The sequence below is a fragment of the Phytophthora cinnamomi genome (genome assembly GCF_018691715.1).
Source record: "Phytophthora cinnamomi strain GKB4 chromosome Unknown Contig4, whole genome shotgun sequence".
NCBI classification, from domain to species: domain Eukaryota; phylum Oomycota; class Peronosporomycetes; order Peronosporales; family Peronosporaceae; genus Phytophthora; species Phytophthora cinnamomi.
This window is the reverse complement of record NW_027150937.1, coordinates 818301-841386: the sequence shown is the minus strand read 5'-3', so window position 1 is coordinate 841386 and position 23086 is coordinate 818301. Positions and strand designations below refer to the sequence as shown.

General features: G+C 54.5%; 6 protein-coding genes across 6 annotated transcripts; 3 read left to right on the top strand and 3 right to left on the bottom strand.

Moving 5' to 3' along the window:
• Positions 1 to 5783: 5783 nt before the first annotated feature.
• Positions 5784 to 6254, top strand: IUM83_05361 (Chromo domain/shadow; the record flags this gene model as incomplete). The annotated part of the gene is made up of 1 exon (XM_067929495.1): positions 5784 to 6254. One exon carries the CDS (start codon positions 5784 to 5786, stop codon positions 6252 to 6254), a length of 471 nt encoding a protein of 156 aa, XP_067799644.1.
• A 563-nt stretch (positions 6255 to 6817) lies between these two features.
• IUM83_05360 (Cation Diffusion Facilitator (CDF) Family) lies at positions 6818 to 7845 on the bottom strand (the record flags this gene model as incomplete). The annotated part of the gene is made up of 2 exons (XM_067929494.1): positions 6818 to 6969; positions 7653 to 7845. The coding sequence occupies 2 exons, from the start codon at positions 7843 to 7845 to the stop codon at positions 6818 to 6820; spliced, it is 345 nt and encodes a 114-aa protein (XP_067799600.1).
• Positions 7846 to 9744: 1899 nt separating this feature from the next.
• On the top strand, positions 9745 to 10881 carry IUM83_05359 (uncharacterized protein; the record flags this gene model as incomplete). The annotated part of the gene is made up of 1 exon (XM_067929493.1): positions 9745 to 10881. The coding sequence occupies one exon, from the start codon at positions 9745 to 9747 to the stop codon at positions 10879 to 10881; it is 1137 nt and encodes a 378-aa protein (XP_067799777.1).
• A 129-nt stretch (positions 10882 to 11010) lies between these two features.
• Positions 11011 to 20955, bottom strand: IUM83_05358 (Concanavalin A-like lectin/glucanase, subgroup; the record flags this gene model as incomplete). Its single annotated transcript, XM_067929492.1, has 3 exons — positions 11011 to 12264; positions 12333 to 17275; positions 20058 to 20955. 3 exons carry the CDS (start codon positions 20953 to 20955, stop codon positions 11011 to 11013), a joined length of 7095 nt encoding a protein of 2364 aa, XP_067799565.1.
• A 569-nt stretch (positions 20956 to 21524) lies between these two features.
• Positions 21525 to 21862, top strand: IUM83_05357 (uncharacterized protein; the record flags this gene model as incomplete). The annotated part of the gene is made up of 2 exons (XM_067929491.1): positions 21525 to 21573; positions 21648 to 21862. The coding sequence occupies 2 exons, from the start codon at positions 21525 to 21527 to the stop codon at positions 21860 to 21862; spliced, it is 264 nt and encodes an 87-aa protein (XP_067799790.1).
• A 250-nt stretch (positions 21863 to 22112) lies between these two features.
• IUM83_05356 (homebox and aldo/keto reductase domain-containing protein) lies at positions 22113 to 23003 on the bottom strand (the record flags this gene model as incomplete). Its single annotated transcript, XM_067929490.1, has 1 exon — positions 22113 to 23003. One exon carries the CDS (start codon positions 23001 to 23003, stop codon positions 22113 to 22115), a length of 891 nt encoding a protein of 296 aa, XP_067799793.1.
• Positions 23004 to 23086: the final 83 nt, after the last annotated feature.

Below are 23086 nucleotides of genomic sequence, written 5' to 3'. Positions count from 1 at the left end.
CTCCGCCGAGCGTCGCCGAGCTCGATCTCGTCGGGACGTATCGAAGTCGGCTCGACCGGGCATCGCCGAGTTCCACGTCGGCTGGGGCGTGCTGGATCTGAGCGCCGCCGAGTTCCATCTCGACCGGACGTGTGGAAGTCGCCTCCGCCGAGCGTCGCCGAGCTCGATCTCGTCGGGACGTATCGAAGTCGGCTCGACCGGGCATCGCCGAGTTCCACGTCGGCTGGGGCGTGCTGGATCTGAGCGCCGCCGAGTTCCATCTCGACCGGACGTGTGGAAGTCGCCTCCGCCGAGCGTCGCCGAGTTTCAACTCGACTGGATGTGTCGAAGTCGGCTCGACCGGGCATCGCCGAGTTCCACGTCGGCTGGGGCATGCTGGAGCCTCGCACCGCCGAGTTCCATCTCGACTGGACCTGTCGCAGTCACCTCAGCCGAGCGTCGCCGAGTTTCAACTCGACTGGATGTGTCGAAGTCGTCTCGGCCGAGCGTCGCCGAGTCGAATTTCGACTGGACGTGTCCAAGGCGACCCCGGTCGGGCTTAGCGGAGTTGCGGGGGTGTTAGCCGACATCACCTCGTCCAGCCGGGACCGTCACGGACTGCGAAGGAGCGGCCAACCGAACACTGATTTGGCCGGACGGCGGTGCCTGGTCTTATTGACAGAGGCATCTATAACCGCACAGACATAGTGGGGCACAGAGCCCACATGTCAGACAAGGTGTGAGCCAAGGGTCGAGTCATTCGAAGGCTTCACCTTCACGGAGCGAGGGAGTCGAGGTCGCGCTCCAGCCGCTCCGACCAGCTTCGATTTGGGGAATGTGAGCGACAAATTTGACTGGACGGGAGAAGTTCGTGTGGGACACACCAGATGAGCCACGTCACTCACCACTCCGGCTCGTAACATGGCTGGGGCAGTTGTGGTGTAGGAAACATCAGTTTTGTGGAGCACCCAAGTGGAACAGTGTACCAATTCCGCCTAATAGCGGAATCGACGGTACTACCCGGCTGGATGGGTACACTGTGCCAGTCCGCCGAGCTCGCCGAGCTCGCGGTACCGAGACGGCCAGGAAAGCAGCACCGACGATACTACTCGGCTGGATGGTACACTGTGCCAGTCCGCCGAGCTCGCCGAGCTCGCAGGCTTCACGAGCGCACTGCGGCCGACTGAATGGGAATCAAGAGCACCGGAGACCAAGGACGGGTGGCTCCACGCAAGGAGAAGACGCACGTACGGCGGGCCGAGTGCGGGGACGCTAGGAGACGCTCAGCCGAGTTCAAGGCAGTTTCCGGGCCTTGAGCTCGGCTAAACAGAGCTGCCGACCGCCCAGACGACGCGGTGCACGGCCAGAAGGCGCACAAGAGAACCAAGCGTGAGCCCGGCAAGCCCAGCAGCACTCAGCCGAGTCGGCGAGACCTCCCGTCGAGCTCGCCGGGTTATCCGGACAACTTATCCGGCTCCGCCGAGTTCGAAGCGTCGCTGAGAGGGTGAAGGGTCGGCCGAGATCCGAAACCACTCCATTTCACTTGATATTTGTATAGGACCTTAGGAATAGTGGAGGCGCCCTTTCAGGGCGCCCAAGAGACTCTAAGAACCAACAGAGCAGGATTTTCTAGGCCCACCACACGTGTACACTTCTCCGTAAGTCACTGCGCGGGGTCGGATTATGCCTGCCGTCGGTACCCGAGAGGCATAGCTTGGAGGGTACTCGACTGGCAGCGCCAAGAGATAAGTCGGCCCGGGTTGGGCAAATCTCGCCAAGCGCGAAAGGAACAAGTCTCGCCAGGTCGGCGAGCCGGTACGCCGGACAGCCCGGGTGCCGTTACTCTTCAAGTCGGGTTGCTTCTGCCCCGGCGACCTGTAAAAGCGCTCGCGCGCCGTCGTCCATCCTTTGGTGGAGGGTACAGGATTTCTGAACCCGGAGGCAGGTAGCTCAGCTGACCTCCGTGATTTGACTGGCTTGGGGTACTTGGTCTCGGCGGAGGCGAGCCACTTCTGTCCCGGAAGGGCCGAACCGCTTGGGGCAACTTGGGGCAACTCAGCGCAGGCCAACAAGAGCCGACTAGCTCGGCTATTGTTGTGGTTTGGGCTAGTATCCACATTTGACGATTTTGTGTGTTCTACAACACCACAATGTGAAGGCCGCGTACGCGCACGACGCGTACGCGAAACTCTTGCTGGCCTATGGCACAACACCTTCTGACAAGGCTCGTCAGAAGTTGCCCAAGCACCTTCGTGCGCGTGCACACCGATATCGGGTGCACGACGGACTGCTTCTTTATAATGCCGTCGACGACAACGCGGACCGCGTTGTCGTGCCAAATGACCATGAGCTGCGCCTCAGGATCATGTACGAGTATCACGATGCCCCGTCTGCGGGACATCTCGGACGTGAGAAGACATACGTCCTTCTCACGCGCGACTTCTACTGGCACCACCAGTATCAGTGGGTGCGCAAGTACATCCGTGCTTGCGAGGTATGCCAACGCGTAAAGCCTGCGCCGTTTGCGCAGGCTCCATTGCAATCACTACCGACTCCGTCGGAGTGTTGGAAGTCCATGTCATTGGACTTCATCTTTGGTCTTCCCCCGGACAGCGGAGGGAATACCGGTGTTGTGGTCTTCGTCGACCGCTTCAGCAAGATGGTACATCTTGCTGCGGTGCCGGTAGAAGTGACTGCGAAGCAGACGGCCCGTCTGTTCGTCGACATGGTGTTCAAACACCATGGCATGCCGACCGACATTGTGTCGGACCGAGACCCACGCTTCACAGCGAACCTGAGGCAAGAAGAGTTTTCACTTCTTGGGATCCAGCTTTCAATGTCGACTGCGGACCACCCGCAGACGGACGGCCAAACCGAGCGCGTGAATCGCGTGCTCGTCGATATGTTGAAGAGCTACGCTCACTCGTTCCAATACTGGAGCGAGTGTTTGTCGATGGCGGAATTCGCCATCAACAGCTCAGTGCATGCCTCGACCGGACATACACCGTTTTATGTTAATGCCATGCGGCATCCCCGTCTGCCGAGTTTACTCGGAGTGGTGGCTCCCACTTTAAGTGGGGGAGGATCTACGACTGCAACACAGCAGTCGCAAAAAGCCGCTGACACCTGCACAGTGTCAGCCGCGACAACAACGAACAAGACAACCAGGTCTGCGCCCCGCGCAGACCTTGGCAGGAAGAAACAAGGGTCAGCGCAGTGCGCTGACCCCCAGAACAAGGCAAACGAGTCTGTGCAGAACACAGACTCCACAAGGAACAAGGACCACGGGTCTGCGCAGGGCGCAGACACCGCGAAGAACCACGCAGAGGCCGGGCTTCTTGCGGAGAGCGAGCTGAACGAATTCAGCTGGGATGCGATTGACTTCATCAATAAAAGACAAGCCGTAATTCGGTTTGTCCAGGACACGATTGCAGCTTCTGTGGATAAACAGAAGCTGAACGCCGATAATATTGGCAGGGGCAACACAAATGAATTCAAAGTGGATTCATTGGTTTTGTTATCTACTCAAAACCTGCCTAAACATGTAGTTTCAGATTTCGGAGCAAGTAAGCTTGCTCCGCGCTTCATCGGGCCGTTCACTGTGTTGGCACGGCACGGCAACGCATACACGCTAGACATACGTCTAGCATGCGGCTCCACCCGACATTTTATGTCGGGCGGTTAAAGCCATACCTCCAGCACGAGCCAAGTGGCTCGTCTGACCCAAAGAGACAGACTCGGCAAGGGAAACCCTCCTCTCCAGCGCGTAGTCGCGCTGGAGCAGTTAATTCAGTCGGGCCTACAGCCCGACCGGCACGTTCAAGACGGTCTGGGAGACCGCCACAGCCGGGACACGAAGGAACAGAGCGGCAACCGCCGCGCTCTGAAGGTACTCCACGACCTTCACTTGGTCGTGGAGCAACACGAGATGAAGGTCAACACGGCGTTGACCATCGGGGCGTGTTTCCACCACCTCCGCCACCGCTGCGAGACGCACGCGGAGAAATTCGCTGGATCGTCCAGCGAATTGTTTATCATAGGAAAACAATCCGAGGTCCGGATTGTTTTCGCATTCGCTGGAGAGGATTCCCTCCCCAACACGACACGTGGGAACCACGGAACGTCCTGATGGAAGACGTTCCGGACATGGTGAAGGAGTACGAAACCCAACATGCACTACCAGCAAGAAGGTAGTGCGAGCGCTGTAGTAATCTACAACGCCTGACGACTCGCGTGCTAGATAATTAGCACGGAGACCATTGAAGCTTTCAGGTATACATATAGTATACCTGTTGTGGTCGCGGTTGCTAATACGCACCGCCACCTGGACGGACAGTGCGCACAGCGCACGGACACCTGCCTCCACCGCAACAGCGTGGAGTTGCTAATACTTGCTTCGCTTCGAGAAGGACTCGAAGTGCTTTGGCGCTTGCTTGCCCGATCACGGTAAGCAACAGAAATTCGCTTAGAGATGTCGACGCACAGACGCGGTCGACATCGAAGAATCGTACACAGACACTGCGTTGTCTGTCCCCGTGGTAGCGGCGTACCTCGCGTTACCGCGCATGGTACTCAGCAACAGAGAGTTTACACTCTATTGCAATGACAATCTTCAGCTTGGTCGTGCTCATTGCGGATGAGCACGGAAACCCCCAGCACAAACAATTGACAAGCAGTCAATATTATTTGACGTGTCGAGACCGACACGTCTAAGCTTAACGGGGGGATGGTGTAACAGGGTTACACACACAAGTGACAACAGGCACTTGTGCATGACATTTGTCAGTTATGGTTTAACAGATAAATATCTGTTAAAGGTTTTAGATACTTCCTCACATTGGTGTAAGGCACACCAATGGATACATTGAAGTGGGCCACCACAATGAGTGGTCCACACCTACCCAAAAGATCCTATTGGTAGAAAGCAGCATCTTTCTACCGATTAGAGACGTGCATATTGGCGGGGCTCTGACAGCCAGCCGCTGTCAACCCCTTTCATAGATGATAAACAGTTTCAGCAGATTTAGGAGGAATATCAATTTACAAACAATACAGTTCTCATTTTACCTTAAACTAGCTACTTGGTGTTTTATTTGATTTATATTATACTTGTGGACTCAAGTATAATTAATTCAAATTATTAATAAACTCCTACGCTTCCTCATACACGTAGCGCGGCGTGTAAGCTAAAGTAGTGAGCCAAAGTAGGCCCAATACACAAGCGCCCCAAGTATCGTGCGTGCAAACGCACTGATGATGCACAAATTACTGCTTTCAACTTCTTTGATTGTGTCGTTCGCCATCACGGTTTACCGTCGATTATCATCAGCGATCGAGATTCCAAGTTCGTCTCCAAGTTTTGGTCGTCTCTGGCTAAGCTCATGGGAATTCGTCTTCACATGACAACCTCCTATCGTGCTCAAGTTGATGGACAGACTGATCGTCAGAATCTGATTCTAGAAAACGCTCTACGCTGCATGATATCGTATCACGGACGTGACTGGTCGGAACAGCTGTGAACGATTGAGTATGCTCATGCAACTCTTGTTAGTGCATCTACTGGTTTTTCGCCATTTGAAGTTGATACTGGCCGCAAGGAACGCAACCCATTGAATCCGCTCGACAACCCAAATACCATGAACCAAGTGCAACATGGCATTGCTGAATACGCAAAACAGTTCAAAGGAAAACGCCAAGAGATAATTGAAGTCGCCAAGAAACACTTGTTGCAAGCCCAAGAACGTCAATAGAAGTACTATGACAAGAAGAGATCATCGATCACGTTCAAGGCTGGAGATTTAGTCATGGTGGATACACGTCGTATCCCGTCGGGACATGTTACCCAGGACATTGAAGGAAAACGTGCTAAGCTCGCTGCTCGCAAAGTGGGACCATTTGAGATCATCAAGATGGTTAAGCCGAACGTTGCCAAATTGCAACTTCCGAGAAGCATGAAACGTGTGAATCCGACGTTTAACGTGGATGTCCTGAGTCCATACATCGAAAACCCGTCTCGTTTCAAGACTCGTCCTATTCCCAAGGCTTCTCGACTGATTGTCGATGACGACACTGGTGATACATTGCATATCATCGAGAAACTTCTCCGAAAGCGCCAGTTTAACCGCAAACCAGAATGGCTTGTCAAGTGGCATGGATTACCTTACCATGAATCCACGTGGGAGCGCCAGAAGGACATCAAACATGTGTCGCACTGGAAGGTTCTCGTTAACGATTACAAGAACCGTCAACGAGAAGTCAAGTCCGGGAGGATGTAACGACGCACCAGCGTCATGGCCCTCGGCCAAGACGCTGAGGTGTCGAGTGCCACTCGTTCTAATATCAACCACTAGGTTACCGTACAGGTACACGCCTGGGCACAGGTAATCTACATGTTTGGGCGAGCATAATTAAAAGTGCACAACTTCTACTTTCATTCTTTTCACTAGGAATTACTATACACGGTTCAAGTAAGACCTCGGACCGGTTCAGGTGAATCACAGTCATTGCCTACCTTCAAGATTCAACTTCAAGGGCTACGGAGAATCTTGTATAGTGAAATGTATAGAATTACATAGGGTAACAAGGAAGTACCTCCTCGAGGTAGCCCATAGCCGACAAACAACTAACCATTTCAATCTCACTTTCCATTTTACCAACTTCCGCTCGAGTCTTCATAAAGACCCTCAAGCCTCCTCCTCCAAGACCTCGCCTCACGACTCTTCGAGCTATCCTCCGTGGATCTTCGCTCTAGTCGTCTTCTTCCTCTGCACCGATTCGCCAGTCGCTATACTTCGACATTGTGGACCCAATCATTCAAGAGGCGCAAGTGGACTCTGCACTACGGCAGGCTGATGAAGCAAGGGCTGCTGCTGCTGATGATGATGATGATGATGATGATGATGATGATGATGATGATGATGATGATGATGATGATGATGATGATGATGATGATGATGATGGCCAATCCCCACGCCGCCGCCAGCGTCGTCACTAGCCAAACACCCATGGCAGCAGCTCAGATATTTTTATTCTTCTTACGTTCGCTGTTTATTCATCTAAAACCTGTTATCAATTCCTTTGTGCCAAGTTGCTTCGTCTAATATCGTTGCATATGCGACGGTAGCAAAGCCGCTCACGGCCGCGCTTACTAGCGCTACAATCTGAGGATGACAGAAACAAAGTAAGCTCCCCAATGTTTGTAACACGGACTATTCCACCCAGCAAAACTTTCAATACACGATGTCTAAAAAAACATGTTTCGTACACGTATAACAACCTAGACGCCTGGCTTCGATAAGCTTTATCCGTTTATCAAGAGAGACCTTGGTGTACCAGATCGGAAGATGTGTAGGAGTCCGCTAAGTCTACATTGGTATCGAGTTGGGGTTGAATCGGTATTTGCCAGTCTGCAACAAAATTGCTATCGCATTTAAGCAATTATTCTTAATCCTGATAAGAAATAGGGAATCTAAAGTTAATATATAGTAATATGACATACTCACATGACAATACCTCGCTAACAATGAGCGAATTAAAGCAGCGCAGTGCTTACTGCAAATACGAAGCCTAGATAACTAAAACTTTGGCGATTGAAGATGGTGTTGTGTGGGTATGCATTGTTTCTTGCGCCGATCTCAACCTACTATGGGGAGTGGTCCTTGTGCTTGTCGTACTGTAGTTGCGTTCTAGGTAGTCGACGTGCACGAAGGCGCTCTCCACATTGTCTAGTTCCTCCACCTTGCCCTGCAAGCTGAGGCTGATGTCGTGGGCGTCCTTGACGCACACATCCGCGGGCAAGATGACTTCCATCTCGGCCAAGTAGTAGTTGCCGAAGTGGTTCGCACGCACGATGTCGGTTCTCATCATCGGTCGCCCAGTAGTCGGATCTGATCGATAAACTCCTGGTTGGCCTCTGTGCAAACCAGTTAAGGCAAATTTAAACCACTGTAGCAACACGAGGAATAATTGACACATACGCAAGCCGACGAGGCGCTTCACTTGCTCCTTTCCAGTCGCGAGCCAGCTGACAGCGATGTACACCGAGATCACGATGGCGCCGACGGAATCGAGGTACCAGAGACTCGAGTGCCAGTGCGCAGCGAAGGCCGTGGCAACAATATCAAAGCTGGAAAACTGTCAAACCGTTCGCTGCAAAGTACTGTGCACACCCATGCACTTCAATTTGTTTTGGCTATTCGTCGTCCAAGTTGCAGCCAGCATTATTAGCGGATTTGATTCGCCATCTTACTGATGCCACCAGGTAACACCAGCATTCACAGTGCCTCGCCCATAGATTCATAACTCGGATACGCAGAGGAGACCAATGCGGCCACGGTCAGTCCGACTATCCGATACATGTACTGTCTCGACGTAAGGATCCTCGCCACCTGATCCTTCACGGCATATTTTAATGTTTAAAAACACATATTTCTTCTGTCGAGAATACAGTAACCAGTAATACATCGCGTTGTGATAGTCTCGTTACGTCTTTTCAGTCTCGACAGATTTGCACAGGGCAACCAGAGCAAAGTTTCCAGCATTACACTCCACTTTTCATTTAGGTCTCAACGCATATTCCGGCATCTCCACATGGGGGTTCCGACCCCTGCACCCTCGATGGCCGTGACATGCACGACCGAAACCACTGGAGAGGGTGAGTATGGTGTTTCGTTCACCTTCAACGACCGCAAGTAAGCCAAACCAAAACGGTTGTTTTGCTCGGTTCCCGTAAAATCGTTTGAACCTCATTGCTGCACAGTGCAAAGAATACCCCGTGTTTTGACTTCGAGTCGCAAGCACGATAGTTTCGTTTGCGAGTCGAGCACTCTGACACTTGTCATCACTCCATTTTATCCTAGCCGCTTGAGATCTTGCTGCGAGTCTTCAAAGCTCACACTGGTAATTGTTCAACCCCGTCAAACTGTTTCAGACGCACCTAGACGGTATGACAAACCTGCTTCCACATACACACCGCACTGATCAACACGTGCAGCACAATCCCTGACTTGTCGCGCATTGCGTGGGGGGATCTCCTCACTTCGTCGTGGTCTCAGCACCTACAACATTCTCCGTCAGTTGTCTTCGCGTCATCGTTGCAACAACAGCAAAATGCGCGCTCGAGTCCGGTGGTGTCAGCATTTCGGACGCCACTTCCTCCAGCTGGCACATGAGCAAGAATCACCGGAACCTCGCTCCAAGCTTCCGAGCCTCACCGAAAATGTCTACACGTAGATTTCTTCGTTGCAACGTGGCGTGGAGGAGTAAAGTACCCGCGGACGACGCCTGTCCCAGCGGACAAACTCCGTCAAGCAGTGCGAGCGCGGACAGACTCTACAGTACTGCACCTTGCATTTTCCCCGAGCTTCTTCTGCAACGGCCGCGGCTGCCGACGCCGCGCTCGCTCGTTGTGCAGCATGGCTCGGCTCACCTGGTCAGCTCAGCTCCTGCCGGCGCTGCGATCCAGCATTCCAGCCGCGCCGATCCTGATCGCTCTCTCCGCCCAGCCATTTTGCTGACAAGTCCTTGGACGCCGAGTTCCTGGCCGTCAGCTGCTGGCTTAGCTAGTCGCGTAACGGCTGGAACATCTCGCTTTCACTATACTACTCCGTCCACCAGCTGCTTTCGCGGAAGCTGCATCACCTCGGTCTCTACCTGCTAGGAGTCACCTCAACCTGGTCGCCCGCATCCTGGTCACTACTGGCACTGACTGCACTGCACTGCCGCTTTCGCCCCGAGCCGCGCACTTCCGTTCCTGCCTCGCCCGCCATGACCCGCGTCCACTCGATCCTCGCGTCCGGCCTGGCGCTGCTGGCCGCCGCGCTGCACGTGCTGCCGCCCATGGCGTCGGCCGCCGACGACCAGGCGCTGCCCTGGGACGGCCGCTTCCAGGACCTGACGGTGGACACGCTCACGGACAAGTACCTGACGCACATCCTGACCAACCGCCAGAACGGCACCGTGAGCCCGGACCAGTGGGTCACCGTCACCCAGAAGGGCCGCTCGCCCGCCTTCAACGGCGACACGGGCGTGGCCACGCTGGCCGTGGACGCCGAGGCCATCTTCGGCGGCCAGACCAACTTCCGGCGCTCCGAGCTCGTGCAGGACGTGGCCGGCAACACGGCCGGCACCACCTTCTTCCGCGTGAGCCTCATGAAGGAGGAGGCCTATGTGAACCTCTACTCGTGGCAGGTGATCTTCCCGGAGTCGCACCTGTTCGAGATCCGCATCGACGCGTCCGTGGACCCCGTGCAGCTCGTCTGGTACACGGGCGGCAGCACCGAGACGCGCTGGTCCACCGAGTTCAAGACCGAGACCTGGTACAATTTCGGCATCGCCGTGTCCTCGGGCGAGCTGGCGCTCTACTTCAGCGAGGGCGACGACGTGCTCGCGCTCACCAAGACCGAGAACTACAACGGCGCCGTGCCCACGGATTACGAGTTCCACTTCGGCCAGCTCACGCTCTCCAACGACGGCAGCGCCGTTAAGATGGTGGACGGCAAGCAAGACGTGCTGTCCTTCAACGGCGTCTCGGTCGAGAGCAGCGTCCCCAGCGGCCTCGGCTCCAACACGGCGTCCACCACGGGTAGCTCTGCGTCCACTTCGACGTCCACCACCACGTCTGCGCCTGCCGCCACGACCACCGCACCTTCGACGGAGACCACCTCCACATCCGCTGCCAGCGAAGCCGACGAGGCCAGCGACGCTGCCGATGACACCACGGAAGCGCCCGCCTCAACCGCCGACGACAGCGCGAACGAGGACACTTCGACTACGACGGACGCACCAGTCACGGACGCACCTGCAACTAATGCCCCTGCCACGGATGCTCCTGCAACTGATGCCCCGACCACAGACGCAACAACGACCAACACTTCTGGCTGCAAGGTTCGTCGCCGCAACTGAGCAATGCACTACTAAGCGGGCGGCACTTGTGGCGTGTGTGGACGTAGTTTTGTGATTCGATGTGGGCCGGCGCCCGCTTTCGTGTATTTCCACGGGTAATAAACTAGCTCCTCTAGAGTCTCATGCGTGTCACCGCGCGTAGAGCGCGACGTCGTTGAGATAGACCACCTCCTGGCCTGGCCCGGTGGAGTCATAACCCCATATATCGCCTCGGATCCAGAGCGCCGTGGCACTCGCTAGCACGGCCTGAAACCCGTCGCTCGATAACGACGAAGCATCCGGCTCCGTGATCCACCCGAAGTCTTCGCGCAGCACAACCGAGTAGTACGTCCAGCGAGACGCCGACGGCAGGTCGAAGGACCCCAACGCGACCGACATTTGAGTCGCGACGCCGTCACTGCTGGAGCCGAAGATGGACACTTGACCTCGACGCGGACGCGGAGACCCGTTGAAGCTCGGAGCGAGCAAACGAAACTGCAGGCGGCCGCCGTATGCGCTTTTCAACTTGGCGGTGAACGTCACAGGGGCCGAGAACTGCCAAATATTGGAGAACACGGGGCCACACGGGAAGGTCGCATCGAGGCGAGGAACTGCGCCATGAAGCAGGCAACTACTGACGCTACTGCTGGTACTGATCGTTGCTTGAGACAGTGTTGATAGCTGCAGCGTGGTGGTGTTCCGAGTCTTGCAGTGAAGCACACCGAGGTTCTTTTGTTCCTGCCCCTGCATCGACAAGTCGTTCACCACTCGCCCCTGCAGTAACAAGTACGAGGAATCAAAATTCCATCCGAGGATTAGGCCGTTGCTGGCGACACGAAGCGGCCACGCCAGCTCTCCCAGCAGCTCAGATCGTGCGAGTATTCGAGACCAAACGTGGACGTGCTGGATCTGGCCCTGGAACCCGCTGCCTGCGACCACGTCGCAGCTAACATCTTCCGAGGTAGATGCGACAAAGGTAGGATTACTACTGCTAGTTGTAGACGCTGAGCTTTGAGCTAGAGCTTCTGCCCCGATAACGCACGGTGACGTAGATGCACTCGAAAGCACCAACTGCCCAGCAACGAAGAACCCATTCGACTCGATCGTCAGCCCTTCTCGGTACGGCCCGCCGTCGAACACCAACATACCGTTGTCGAAAACGTGCACCCGACCATCCTCCGAATTCCACGTTACAGCAAGAAAGTGCCACGCATTATCGCTGACGTTCACAAACGTTGATAGCCCACTGATGTCACTCTCGGCATTGATAAAAAGCTGTAGGCTGGGAGGGTTGCAGAGTGCTAATGGCACGGCCGAAGCAGTCACGGAAGAGACTGCGTACGAATACAAGCAAGCATCCGGGTCCGTTTGCGACGTTTTCACCCAAAGTGACACCGTGAGTGCCTAAAACACGCACAGCATTTGTTAGTTGCCAGGGAGTATGAGAGAGTTCGTAAATGCAGTACTCGTACCTCGGACGGGAAGGAGCTGACACTGATCATACTCGCAGCAAAATCGTCTCCGTCAAGAACAAATGTATTGTAGGTGGAATCCAATTCGTCCGTCGTGGTTAGCCCACCACCAAGCTCGCAGGCGTAGCTGCACACGCCCGTGGGCGCTGCAAGATCGCATTTCTGGTTGTACTCCGCTTCTCCAAAGACATCATCGACAGCAAAAATGCCGTTCGCATCGACACGTAGCGGACTTACCCCGTTGGCGACAACTTGCCAACCTTGTAGAGGATCCTGCTTTTCTTTCGGATCCGAATCGCTAGCTGAAAAGCTCGATTTTGCCAGTGCAGTGCCATCACTGTAGTCGTAAATACGAACGACGGTCTCCTTTGTCGAACCAAGCGATGCCCCGGACGTCTGAGGAGTGAGCAGGGCTAGCGCGAGTGTTTTGAAGTGGGCTCCCTTCACGCTGTTGTCCAGAATGTCCAGTTCAATAGTCTGCAAGACATCGCCAATGTCAAAGCGCATATGAAGCATCCTCAGCGTGTCATCGAACGTAGCCGATGTTGGAAAAGTGTATTCGTTACCCAATACCGCCGACGTCCCCGCCGTTTGTATTTGTACAGTGACAGAGACAACCGATGTTGTTCCTTGAAGACGGATAACAGGAATCACCAATCTCGACGACTTCTCCGTGATGCTGTAAATGCTTCTCACGAATGAGAAGAGTCCGTTTGACTGGTATCCTAGCACTTGAATTGCCGTAGTCGAAGTGGCGGGAGCTGGAAGTGACGACAAGGTAACGCTTAGCGCGGTTGCGGGGTTCTTCACGGCAACGGTGTTACTCGTGAGTAAAGCACTGCCAGAATCCATGAGTTGCGCGTGAAGATCTTGAAGTGCCTCGGTCACGGATGGATCCGCGGCGCTGTCGGAGGACAAAAGCTGGAAGTTGACGACTACCGACCCAGCCGCGAGACCCGTGATCTGGATTCGAGACGCGTCAATACCCAACGAGGTTGCTAGCGTCGCGATGAAGGACGCTTTGAACGCTGCTTCAGCGTTCGATCCAGCAGGGATCTCGCTAATGTCTTTGTCAAGTGTGAGCGAGACTGTTGCAATATCGCGACTTGCAGTGAACTGGTCACTGGCTGCAGCAGTGGCCTCCTCGTCGTAGCTGGTCGAAATAACACCGGTTGCACTCTGGCCGATACTAACAGTAGATGTAGCGGAGCTCTGAATCGGAATGTTGGTGTAGAGTTTAAAGACGTGCCCTATGAACTTGTAGCAGAGCGCCATTGCAGAGCTTTGTTCAGAAAACGTGAATGTTGCCCGGGAGTTTACAACATCACAGGTCTTGCTTCCACCAGTTGCAGGCAAAATGTTGCAATCTGCATCGCTAGACGCCGCTGTTGCATCTACCCATTTCGCGGAATCGAAATCTTGCATGCCGACACCATCGAACTCGAATTTCATCACCGCCCCAGTGCTTGTAGGCTCCATGCTAATGAGCTGGACTTGGACGATATTCAGCACTGTACACAGCACATCGCCGAACATGAGAAAGGTTGGGGTTGTGCCAAACCGATAGCACAACTTCCAAGCGGAGAAGCTGTCCGTAGCGGTGACCCCACTGTCACTAGAAGGAGCGACGTACTTAGCGTTAAACGCTGCCGCACCAGTACGCGGCACGATCGTCTGCGACTTCGTGGCACTTTTCACTGACGTCTGCATAATTTGAGTGTACTTGGCGACAGTGTTATCGGAGCAGTCAACGGCGTCAGATGGCACCCATGCAATTTGATCTGTGCCTTGGGTTATCCCGAATGTGCCCGACACGTCGAGCTCCGTCGTTTGGTCCGCGATGATCGATACTATCGTTGGCGTCCAAATCTCCGACTTCACGACTGATAACGTCACGGTTTTGAAGATATCAAACGGTTGGCGATTGAAGCTGTAGCAGAAGAACAACTGTGAGTAGCTGTCGGAGAACTGGATGACCCCTTTTGCTCCCAAAACTTCGGTTCGGCCAAGCATCAGACTACAGTTCGTTGTGCTTGTAGTCCAGCCCATTTCATCCGTATCTGAGACCCGAAAGCCGCTTACTTGCGCTACAGTTGATGCGCTAACAAGCACAACACTGCGGTCCAAGCTCGTGATACCATAGGTTGTCAACGTGAAGTCGCGGACGTAAGTAAAGGATTCATCCTGGAACTGGTAGCACAAATGATACACATCAGTGGTAGAAGCTGGGAAAGCTGTAATGGTACCAGTGAAAGATAGTTTTGCCCCGACAGTCATGATTGACGTTCCCACAGCAATGTTGACGTCAGATACCCCACAATCAGCACTTGCGGTCACACTTTGTGGTACTATTTTGACAACGTCACCCACCATAATTCCCGACCCGACGGGCTTCCATTGCTTTTGATGGCCAATAGTGGCAACGCCTCCCAAACCGGCAATATCTTGGAACGAGTAGTCCAGCAGCACAGTGATTTCCTTCACCGTCATGGTCACGGTAGGGTACAGCCGGTAGGGCTCGTCATCGAACTTGTAGCATAGTGTCCACATCCCACTACTAGATCCGAAGTCAAAGGGTAGCCATACCGTCAAGTCAGCGGTGACTTGTAGCTGCTTACCATTCAGCCCTTGTGCTGGGAGGTCTACACAATCAGCGTCGCCACTATCGCTGGTCGCGTTAACGAATTTTAGTGTGTCCTTCGCACTCATGCCCACACCGTCGATAGCCATTTGTTTGGGTTCGTTTACCACAGCTATATTGTCTTGTCCAGCTGCGTTCGCGTCAAACTGGTGCAGTGCCCAAATCGTTTTCACGTCAACGCGGAAATTATTGTAAAAGACAAACGGTTCTACCCCAAATCGATAGCAGAGAACACGATCTAGCCCCGCCGACATACTGTCACTACTCACTTGAAAACTTCCCGTGGTGGTAATGTCCGAAATCTCGTAAAGGTACATGGCCATTTCGTCGTAGTCATCGTATTCTTTAATGATATTCAGTAGTGTGACGCCTCGATTTGTGCAGTCGGAGGAGCTATTGCTTGAAACGAACTTGGCGAAATCGCCCGTGGCCACCCCGTCTCCATCGAACAAAAAGGTCTTGAGTGCACCCGCGACAGCGACATTGGGGCTGCCAACAAGAGCTCGCATGTTTGTGATACTCTTCACGTCCAAGTAGAATCCAGTATACAACTTGAATGGCTCTTGGCCGAACCCATAACATAGGTAGACACGCGTTCCCGAGGTTAGTGTCGATAACGCAACGCCGAATGTGTTGGAATCCGTCAGATATGATAGATAGTCGTTGTCAGTGTTTAACGGATTAGCCACCAACAAGCTCAGGTTTGTGCACGGAGTAGGTGAATCGATTACGGTGGTCCAGCCAACTCGGTCACCCTCAGCCACGTTTGTTCCCACAAGTGTAAAATTCTTTCGTGAAGTCGCGACTGCAACGTCCTTGGCTCCAGTGAGAGAAGATTTACCTCGAATTGTCCCAACTGCAATTGAAATGCTGGAATATAGTTTGAAGTTCTCCTCACCGAACTTGTAGCATAGCACAGGATTGAAGTCACTCTGTGTAGTTGTGAAGTTGAACAGCGCCGCACTATTGTTGTCCAACGGAATGGTATCAACAACTTCCAAAGTGGTCGGCTCTACTAGCGATGCGAGGCTGCTTTCGCAGTCTTCTTCGCCATGCAAAATCCACCGGACCTGATCGCCACCGTCTAATCCGTACCCAAGAAACGTCAGTGGTTCGGCTACTTCTGCAACAGCGAGTTGCGGTGATCCTAGCGCCCCGGTGTAGTGCGTGACCATCTTTACGGTAAGCCGAATGTCCTGATAAAGTTGGTGTGGCTCCATTCGAAACTGATAACACGGGACCACAATCATGCCAGCAGCTGCAGCATCGAAGTTGACCTCGGTCACAAGATTCGTATCTATGAAGAGCATGCTTTGCTCTTGGTCGTTAATCATGTGTGTAAGTTGCAGCGACGTATCGTTGTTACTTTCTGCGCAGGAAGACACGCTGCCCAGCTCGACAAAGTACAGTCGATCATTGAGAAATACACCATCTCCAGAGAAAACGAAAGTTTTCGGCGCATTCACCACGGCAACCGCATCACTTCCAGTAGACTGCGCCGCGATAGATCGAAGGTGGTTGACTTGCACTGTAATTGACGGGTAGACGGTGAACGGTTCGTTGCCGAACTTGTAACAAAGGCAATACGTCTTGCCACTGCTTTCTTTAGAGAACGCAAAAGAAGAACCCAGGTTTGCCTGAATCACTCGGGTGTAGCCATCTTCTGGTGCGTTTAGAGTTCCAGAAACTGGAGGTGACAGCTTTGCGAGGGTTGAATTGTCAAGACAGTCTGGTGGACTCAAAATGTACGCCACACTGTTCACCACGTCTAGGTCAATCCATCGAACTTGATCGCCGACCATAATTCCATTTCCACCAAAACTCCAGGTCTTTACAAAGTCCGCCACTGCAATGTCTGGAAACCCAACATCAGACGTCACGGATTTGACCTCTTTGACCGTGATACTTAGTGCCGAGTACAACTTAAAAGGATTATTGCCGAACTTGTAACAAATGGCAAATGGCTTCCTGTCCAGTGACGATTGTGTGAACTTTACAGCAATATCGAGATTGGCGCTCAAATACTTCACGCTGACGCCTCCGACATCAGATTGGCCGGTGGTTGACGTTCCGCAGTTCGTATCACTAGTGGTGCTTGCATCCACGAATTTGACGACGTCGTTAACGGCAATAGCAGAACCGTCAAACTGAAATACCTTGGTCACACCTACCACAGCAACGAGATTGTCACCAGAGTTGGTGATTCCTGTCACAGCTGATGTGATGGCGCCTGTGATAATGCCGTTCGTTTCATCGATCTCTCCTCCATCGGCTGCAATAGTCTGAGCCGATGCAACTCCCTCTGGCATCACGAAGGAGGGGTTGTAAACTCCAGCGAATGAAATATTCACGTCTGTCGCCTCGACGAGAGGGTCTAACAAGTGAATGCTGATGTTATTCTGACTGCAGGATGCTGTACCAAGCACAGGTGGGTGAATGAATGATGTTTGGCACGTCGATGCCATGACCCACTCAAAGGGAAGCTCCACAAGGATATATCCTCCTGCTGCGATTTGACCTGTTGTCTTGAATGCTAGGTTCGCAGACGTCTTTAGACCTGCAACTGGGCCAGGGCTATAAAACAAAGTCTGCCATGTTAGCGGACCAGTTAATGGTCCCGCAGTGATCGGATTAACGAGGATGGAACCGGTGTTCACATTTCCTCCGAGGTGGCTTAGAATAAGTAGTGGCGCTACTCTCTCAGGACGAGTAGACTCGGGCGACAGGATAGCAGTCAGGGCGATGACAACACTCGTTTCTTGGTTAATTACCACGGCAGTCTGCATACAAAAAGTACCACTTGTCGCGTTGACTGTGAGTGTCAACGGAGAAGACTGCGAACTTCCAGGCAAGGTTAATGAGGCGGAAGTCGAAGCCATACACATCCAAGTGTCCACCATCGTGATACAAAATGTTGCACCAGGCTCCAATTCTCCTCCCGTTGTAAATGTGATGGTCTGCGACGACAGAACTCCTGGAGTAGCAATAGTTGACGTCCATGAGCCGTTTGTCGGTAATTGATCGCTCACTATCATATTTACGACAATATCGTTCGATTCATCAACAACCCCGGAGTCTGCAAGCATCGTTAATACACTGCATACATCTGCGGCCGCACTCGAGAACGGGTTGATCATGCCAGACACAAGCAGCTCTACTGGAGTGCCCTCGATAAGACTCCCAGCAGTAATGACACGTAGCTGAAAGCTTCCTGGAGACCAAACGGCCGACTGAATAGTTACCCCTGTAGCTGGTAGTGAGAACGACACCGTCACGGATGCGCTGTTGACCATTCGCCAGCCACCTGCAGGGAGAGTTATTACGATGATACTGCCGCTAGGGAGCGCCCCACTGAGGGTAAAGCTAAGAAGTTGATCGCTTTGCATACTTGCACTTGCGGTAGTCACAGAAGTCCATGACTTTGCCCCTGTCAGGACACCTCGAGAAATAGTCAATACAGAAATGGTATCGGGACCATCAATAATGCTGCCATCAGCTGCTCTGGTCGTGAGGTAAGCGTTGTTGATCCATGTCTCCTTTGGCGGATTCGTGACGTCTTGAATGACCAACGTTACCCCGGTATACGCGGAAAGCGATGCCGTTCCAGTCAACGTCACAGTCATCATTAGTGTGAGCTCATCCCACACCATCGACCCAACGGCACCCAAATTTGGTGAAGTAAATGTTGCAAAGCCCGTCGCGGCCATACCCCATTGCGTATCAGGGAGCGTGAATTCAAACGTTCCACCAGGATCGATCCTCCCACTAATGAAGAACTCGATGGTCTGGTCGCTAGTTACTCCTGCTACTGCGTTCACGGCAGTCCAGATGCGGCTTCCCAAAATGTAACCTGCTGTGATAGTATCCAGTTGAAGTGTACTCGAGCCGTCGATCTTAATTTCCAGTGGATCAAATGTCGTTAGCGTGGCTGGTAATCTGGAGCCAGGGCGTACAGATCCTGGTGTGTCAAGTTTCATGATCCTTACTTGAACGCCGACTGTGTAGGCCGGGATAGTATCGTTTGAAATGAAGATATCAAGCGATGTCGTCGTGGAATTCCACGATGCGGTGCCCACTACAGTGCTGGGGGATTTAAACACAACAGAGGGCGAATTTCCTGCTGAGCTTGCGTAAAAGTCGGAGGCTGGCAATACCAGTGTGATTTTGCCGCCAACTGGGATCAGACCGTTTGTTTTGAAAGTAACCAGCACATTTGATGTGATGCCTGGGTTTGGCGTTTCTGTGGCCCATGTGCATGGGAGGCCCTGGACAGCCGTAATCGCGCTGAGTATTAACGTACTCGCGCCATCTAGCTGAAGCCCCATGGCATTCCAACTCGCTATCGTTGCTGAAGAGGATGTTGCCCGGACGGATTGAGGCATGTCTAGCGCTGTAACTTGAAAATTCACAGCAGCACCGTGAGGTATCGCTGTTGAACTGGTCAAAAGAATCAGGATTGCCGAGGTCGTGCTATTCCACGACGCTGTAGCTGTCGAACTTGCAGGTGATGACACCACAACGGAAACGACATCCACAGCAGCATCATACTCTCCTGCGGGTAAATAGATTGCTAGGAGGCTGTCCTTTGCAAGTCCCGCAGACGCAGTGAAGGAAATGCCAACTTGAGAAACAATCCCAGGATGAGGCGACTGCGGAACGAGGACTGCATCCGTAATAGAACCTGGCACAATCACAACACCTCCACAACTTGCACTCTCTAGAAGGTATCCATTTGCATCAGTCGTCGACACTGTGAAGGTTCCAGTGGTAGATGCTCCTGTTCCACGCAAAATATATATATATAGATGAGAAAGCAATCAGGATCACATACCACCCGACACTGTTACCTGGGTTCTGGAGAAATTTGACTTGAACACTATGCTGTCCCGCAACGTAGGCTGATAGGGCTTTGAACTTGATGGCTTGACCGTTGATGGTTCCGGTCCACGTTACCGAAAACAACGAATCTTCCAACAACATCCTACCGGACAGTGTAAAATCGCTTGGTACCCCAAGAACAACGTATCCACTTGTTGGTACATCAACATTCATCACCAAATCGACATTGTAAACTGAATCCACACCCGCGATTGCATTATCAACTCCAACCGAAACCGCAGTCAAATTCGTTTTCACAATGGTCACTGCACTGATCACCGTGGCTTGCTCGAATATATTCGACGAGCTGTCCAAGGTCGCCAACGCGAACGTGCCGGTCGTCTTCGCTCCCGAGTTCGTGACGCCGTCCAGCTTGAACGACACGCTTGCTCCCGCCGCCACCGCACTACCCGCGATTGTGACGGTCACTACCGAGCCGGACGTCGCCACAGTGCTGGAGCTGCCGATGTTCGTCGCAAAGGACAGCGTCGTGGACTCCACTATGAAATCGCTAGGGAACGTTACCTTCACAATGCTGCCTACCGGCAGACCCACTGCGCTAGTGAATGCCACGGTGGCCGTCCCCGCCACGCCTGCGTTCAGGCTGTCGGGAGCTACGGTAGCGCCAGTCATCGTCGTTTTCACGATGACCACCCCACTGACAGCGCTGTCTGTCTCCTGTATGGTGCTACTGGTGTCATAAGTTTTGATCGTGAAATCCCCAGTTGTTTGTGCGCCTGGGTTGGTGACCTCTGCAACAGAGAACTGGAACGTGACGCCAGCCGAGATCTTCGTAGCCCCCACCTGCACCGATAGCTGCGTCGTCGAGACTGCTAGCACCGATAGCGCGGTGGTGCTCCCCGCCGTCTGAACAGCTACAGTTGCGCCGCTGGAGATCTGGAAGCCCGTGGGGAATTGGACCAGAACGGAGCCGCCCACATCGACGTCCACCGCGGTCGTGAACGTGACCGTGACGTCGCTAACATCACCCGCATTCAGTGACGCGGGCGACACGCTCGCGCTCGTGATGGAAGCATGGACAAGAGGCCGGAACCAGGTAAGGAGCAGCGGCAGCAGCAGCAGCGCGTTTGCCCAGGGCCGCATATCCTCTCTCCGCTAGAGAATCTATTATCGTGCAGCCTTTCACCCGCCCTTTCAGGCGGATCGATCCGTCTCGGTGCGCGCGCAGGCCTCGTCAATCTGTCGGCGTTGGCAGCACCAGCCCCCGACTACTCCTCGCTCAGAGTAACTAGCATGTATGCAAGCAGGCAGCCCGTCTCCAAGATCTAGCCACACCGCGCTTGTACCAATGCTCCTGCTTGTGCTGTCAACACTCGGCTTCTTCTCCATAGCTGCCCGACTGCGCCTCGTCTCGCAAACATCCTTCACCCAGGCCACTCGCACCGCGGTAAGTACTGCAACTAAGGACTACAAAGAGAGGGCTCTCTTTCTCCGGACAAAGTATTTTCCCGTCGCCATCATCACCGAAACCTGCTATCCTTCATCCACTTCAACTTGCAGTCCGTTGCGCAGTTCTCTTCGTGTCTCTGCTCTTCTCCCTCCATGATTGGTGCAAACGCCAGCCAATCCAGGCGAGGGCGGTTGGCAGCCGCTCGATTCCCACACTCACGCAAAGCACCCGCGGAATCCCCTCGACCCCCGACGCCTTCGCCATGTCCGCCGCCCGCCTGACCCACCTCGCCAAGGAGCTCACGGGCTACGGTGCGTTCGTTGCCTCTGCTGTCTCTCGCTCTATCGCTCGCAGCTGACGGTGTCGTGTGCGTGTGTGCGTGCAGCCCCGTGGGGCGCCCCCGGAGCGCTGCTGGTCGGCTGGATGGCCTGGCCGGCGCTCACGCCCGCCTTCAAGGAGGAGACGCTGGGCCTCAAGCCCGCCGCGCTGCCGTCCGCCCCCGCGGCCGCTGGCGGCAAGAAGGAGGTGTTCCGCGCCGACGGCAAGTACAAGTACGTCAAGGGCGAGATCGGCGAGGCCCCCTCGCTCGAGGAGGACTAGACGCGGCAGCCCCCACCTGCGGACGGACGCGTAGACAGCAAGAAGCCCAATGAAAACCCAGCAGAAAAATGTACGACGACGTCGGCTCTTACTACTTTAAAAGAGGCTCGCGGGTGGGAGTTCGTTTATGTGGCTACAGGCTCGTACAGATTCGCTACGTTGAGGTTAATGGACTTGTGGAGTTGGGGACGGGTGAGCCGCCGCGGCGCAGCAGCTACAGGACACACAAGACACACAGAGAACAGGCCGCTCAGACCTCCGTCTGGCGCAGCACGTAGTCCAGCAGACAGCGCGGCTTCTTGGCGTTCGTGCGGTTGGGCTTCCAGTGGCGCTTGCGCATGTTGGCGAACCAGTTGCGCACCTGCTGCTCGGCCAGCCCCGTCTTCTCGGCGATCTCCGTGCGCTCGTCCGGCGACGGGTACGGGTTGTCCTTGTGCGCGAGGAACCAGGCCACGAGGAACTCGTTCGAGCGCTTGGTGATGCGCGAGCGCTTGGCCATGCCGGCGCCCGACAGCACCATGCCCTGCGTCAGCGCGTCCGAGCACCGGTCCTCGAACGAGGGCGAGATGGACGGCGCCTCGCGCTTCTGCGGCAGACTCGTCCACGGCTTGGGCGCTGGCCGGGGCTGCGTGGCCGTCTCCTCGAGGCTGGCCACGGCGTCCACGCACAGCATGCACACGTGCTGCCACAGGCGCCAGTAGTAGAGCGCCGCCTTGAGCAGCATCACGTCGGCCGGCCCCAGCGCGTACCGGTCGGGCTCCTCCACGAGGCAGCACCAGGCGCCGCACAGGCCGCGCAGCTCGGCGTGCTGGTAGGCCACGGCGCGGAGCCAGAAGCTCTGCTTGGACGTGCGGTCGTCGCAGTCGCCCACCAGGGCGGCGAGGAGCTTGGCCGGCTGCGCGACCAGCGCCATGAGCTTGTGCGTGAGCAGCAGCAGCGCGTGGCCCTGCATGTACGAGGTGGCGGGTGGCGGGCCTGCAGGCTCGGCGGCCTTGTCCTCGCCGCCCCCGTCTGGCGTCTCATGGCGCAATGCCGCGCCACTCGCTGCAGACTCAGCGCGGACGACGTCGCCAGCCGTCAGACTCGACTGGGACTTCTCTCGGGGGCGCAGGCGGTAGCTGGTGCGATTGGGGAACGTCATTTTCGCTTGTGAGGGGCTGCGGACTGAGGCAACGGGAACTGCCAGCCCAGCAAGTTGCAGTGCCTCGTCAGCGGCGCTCCCAT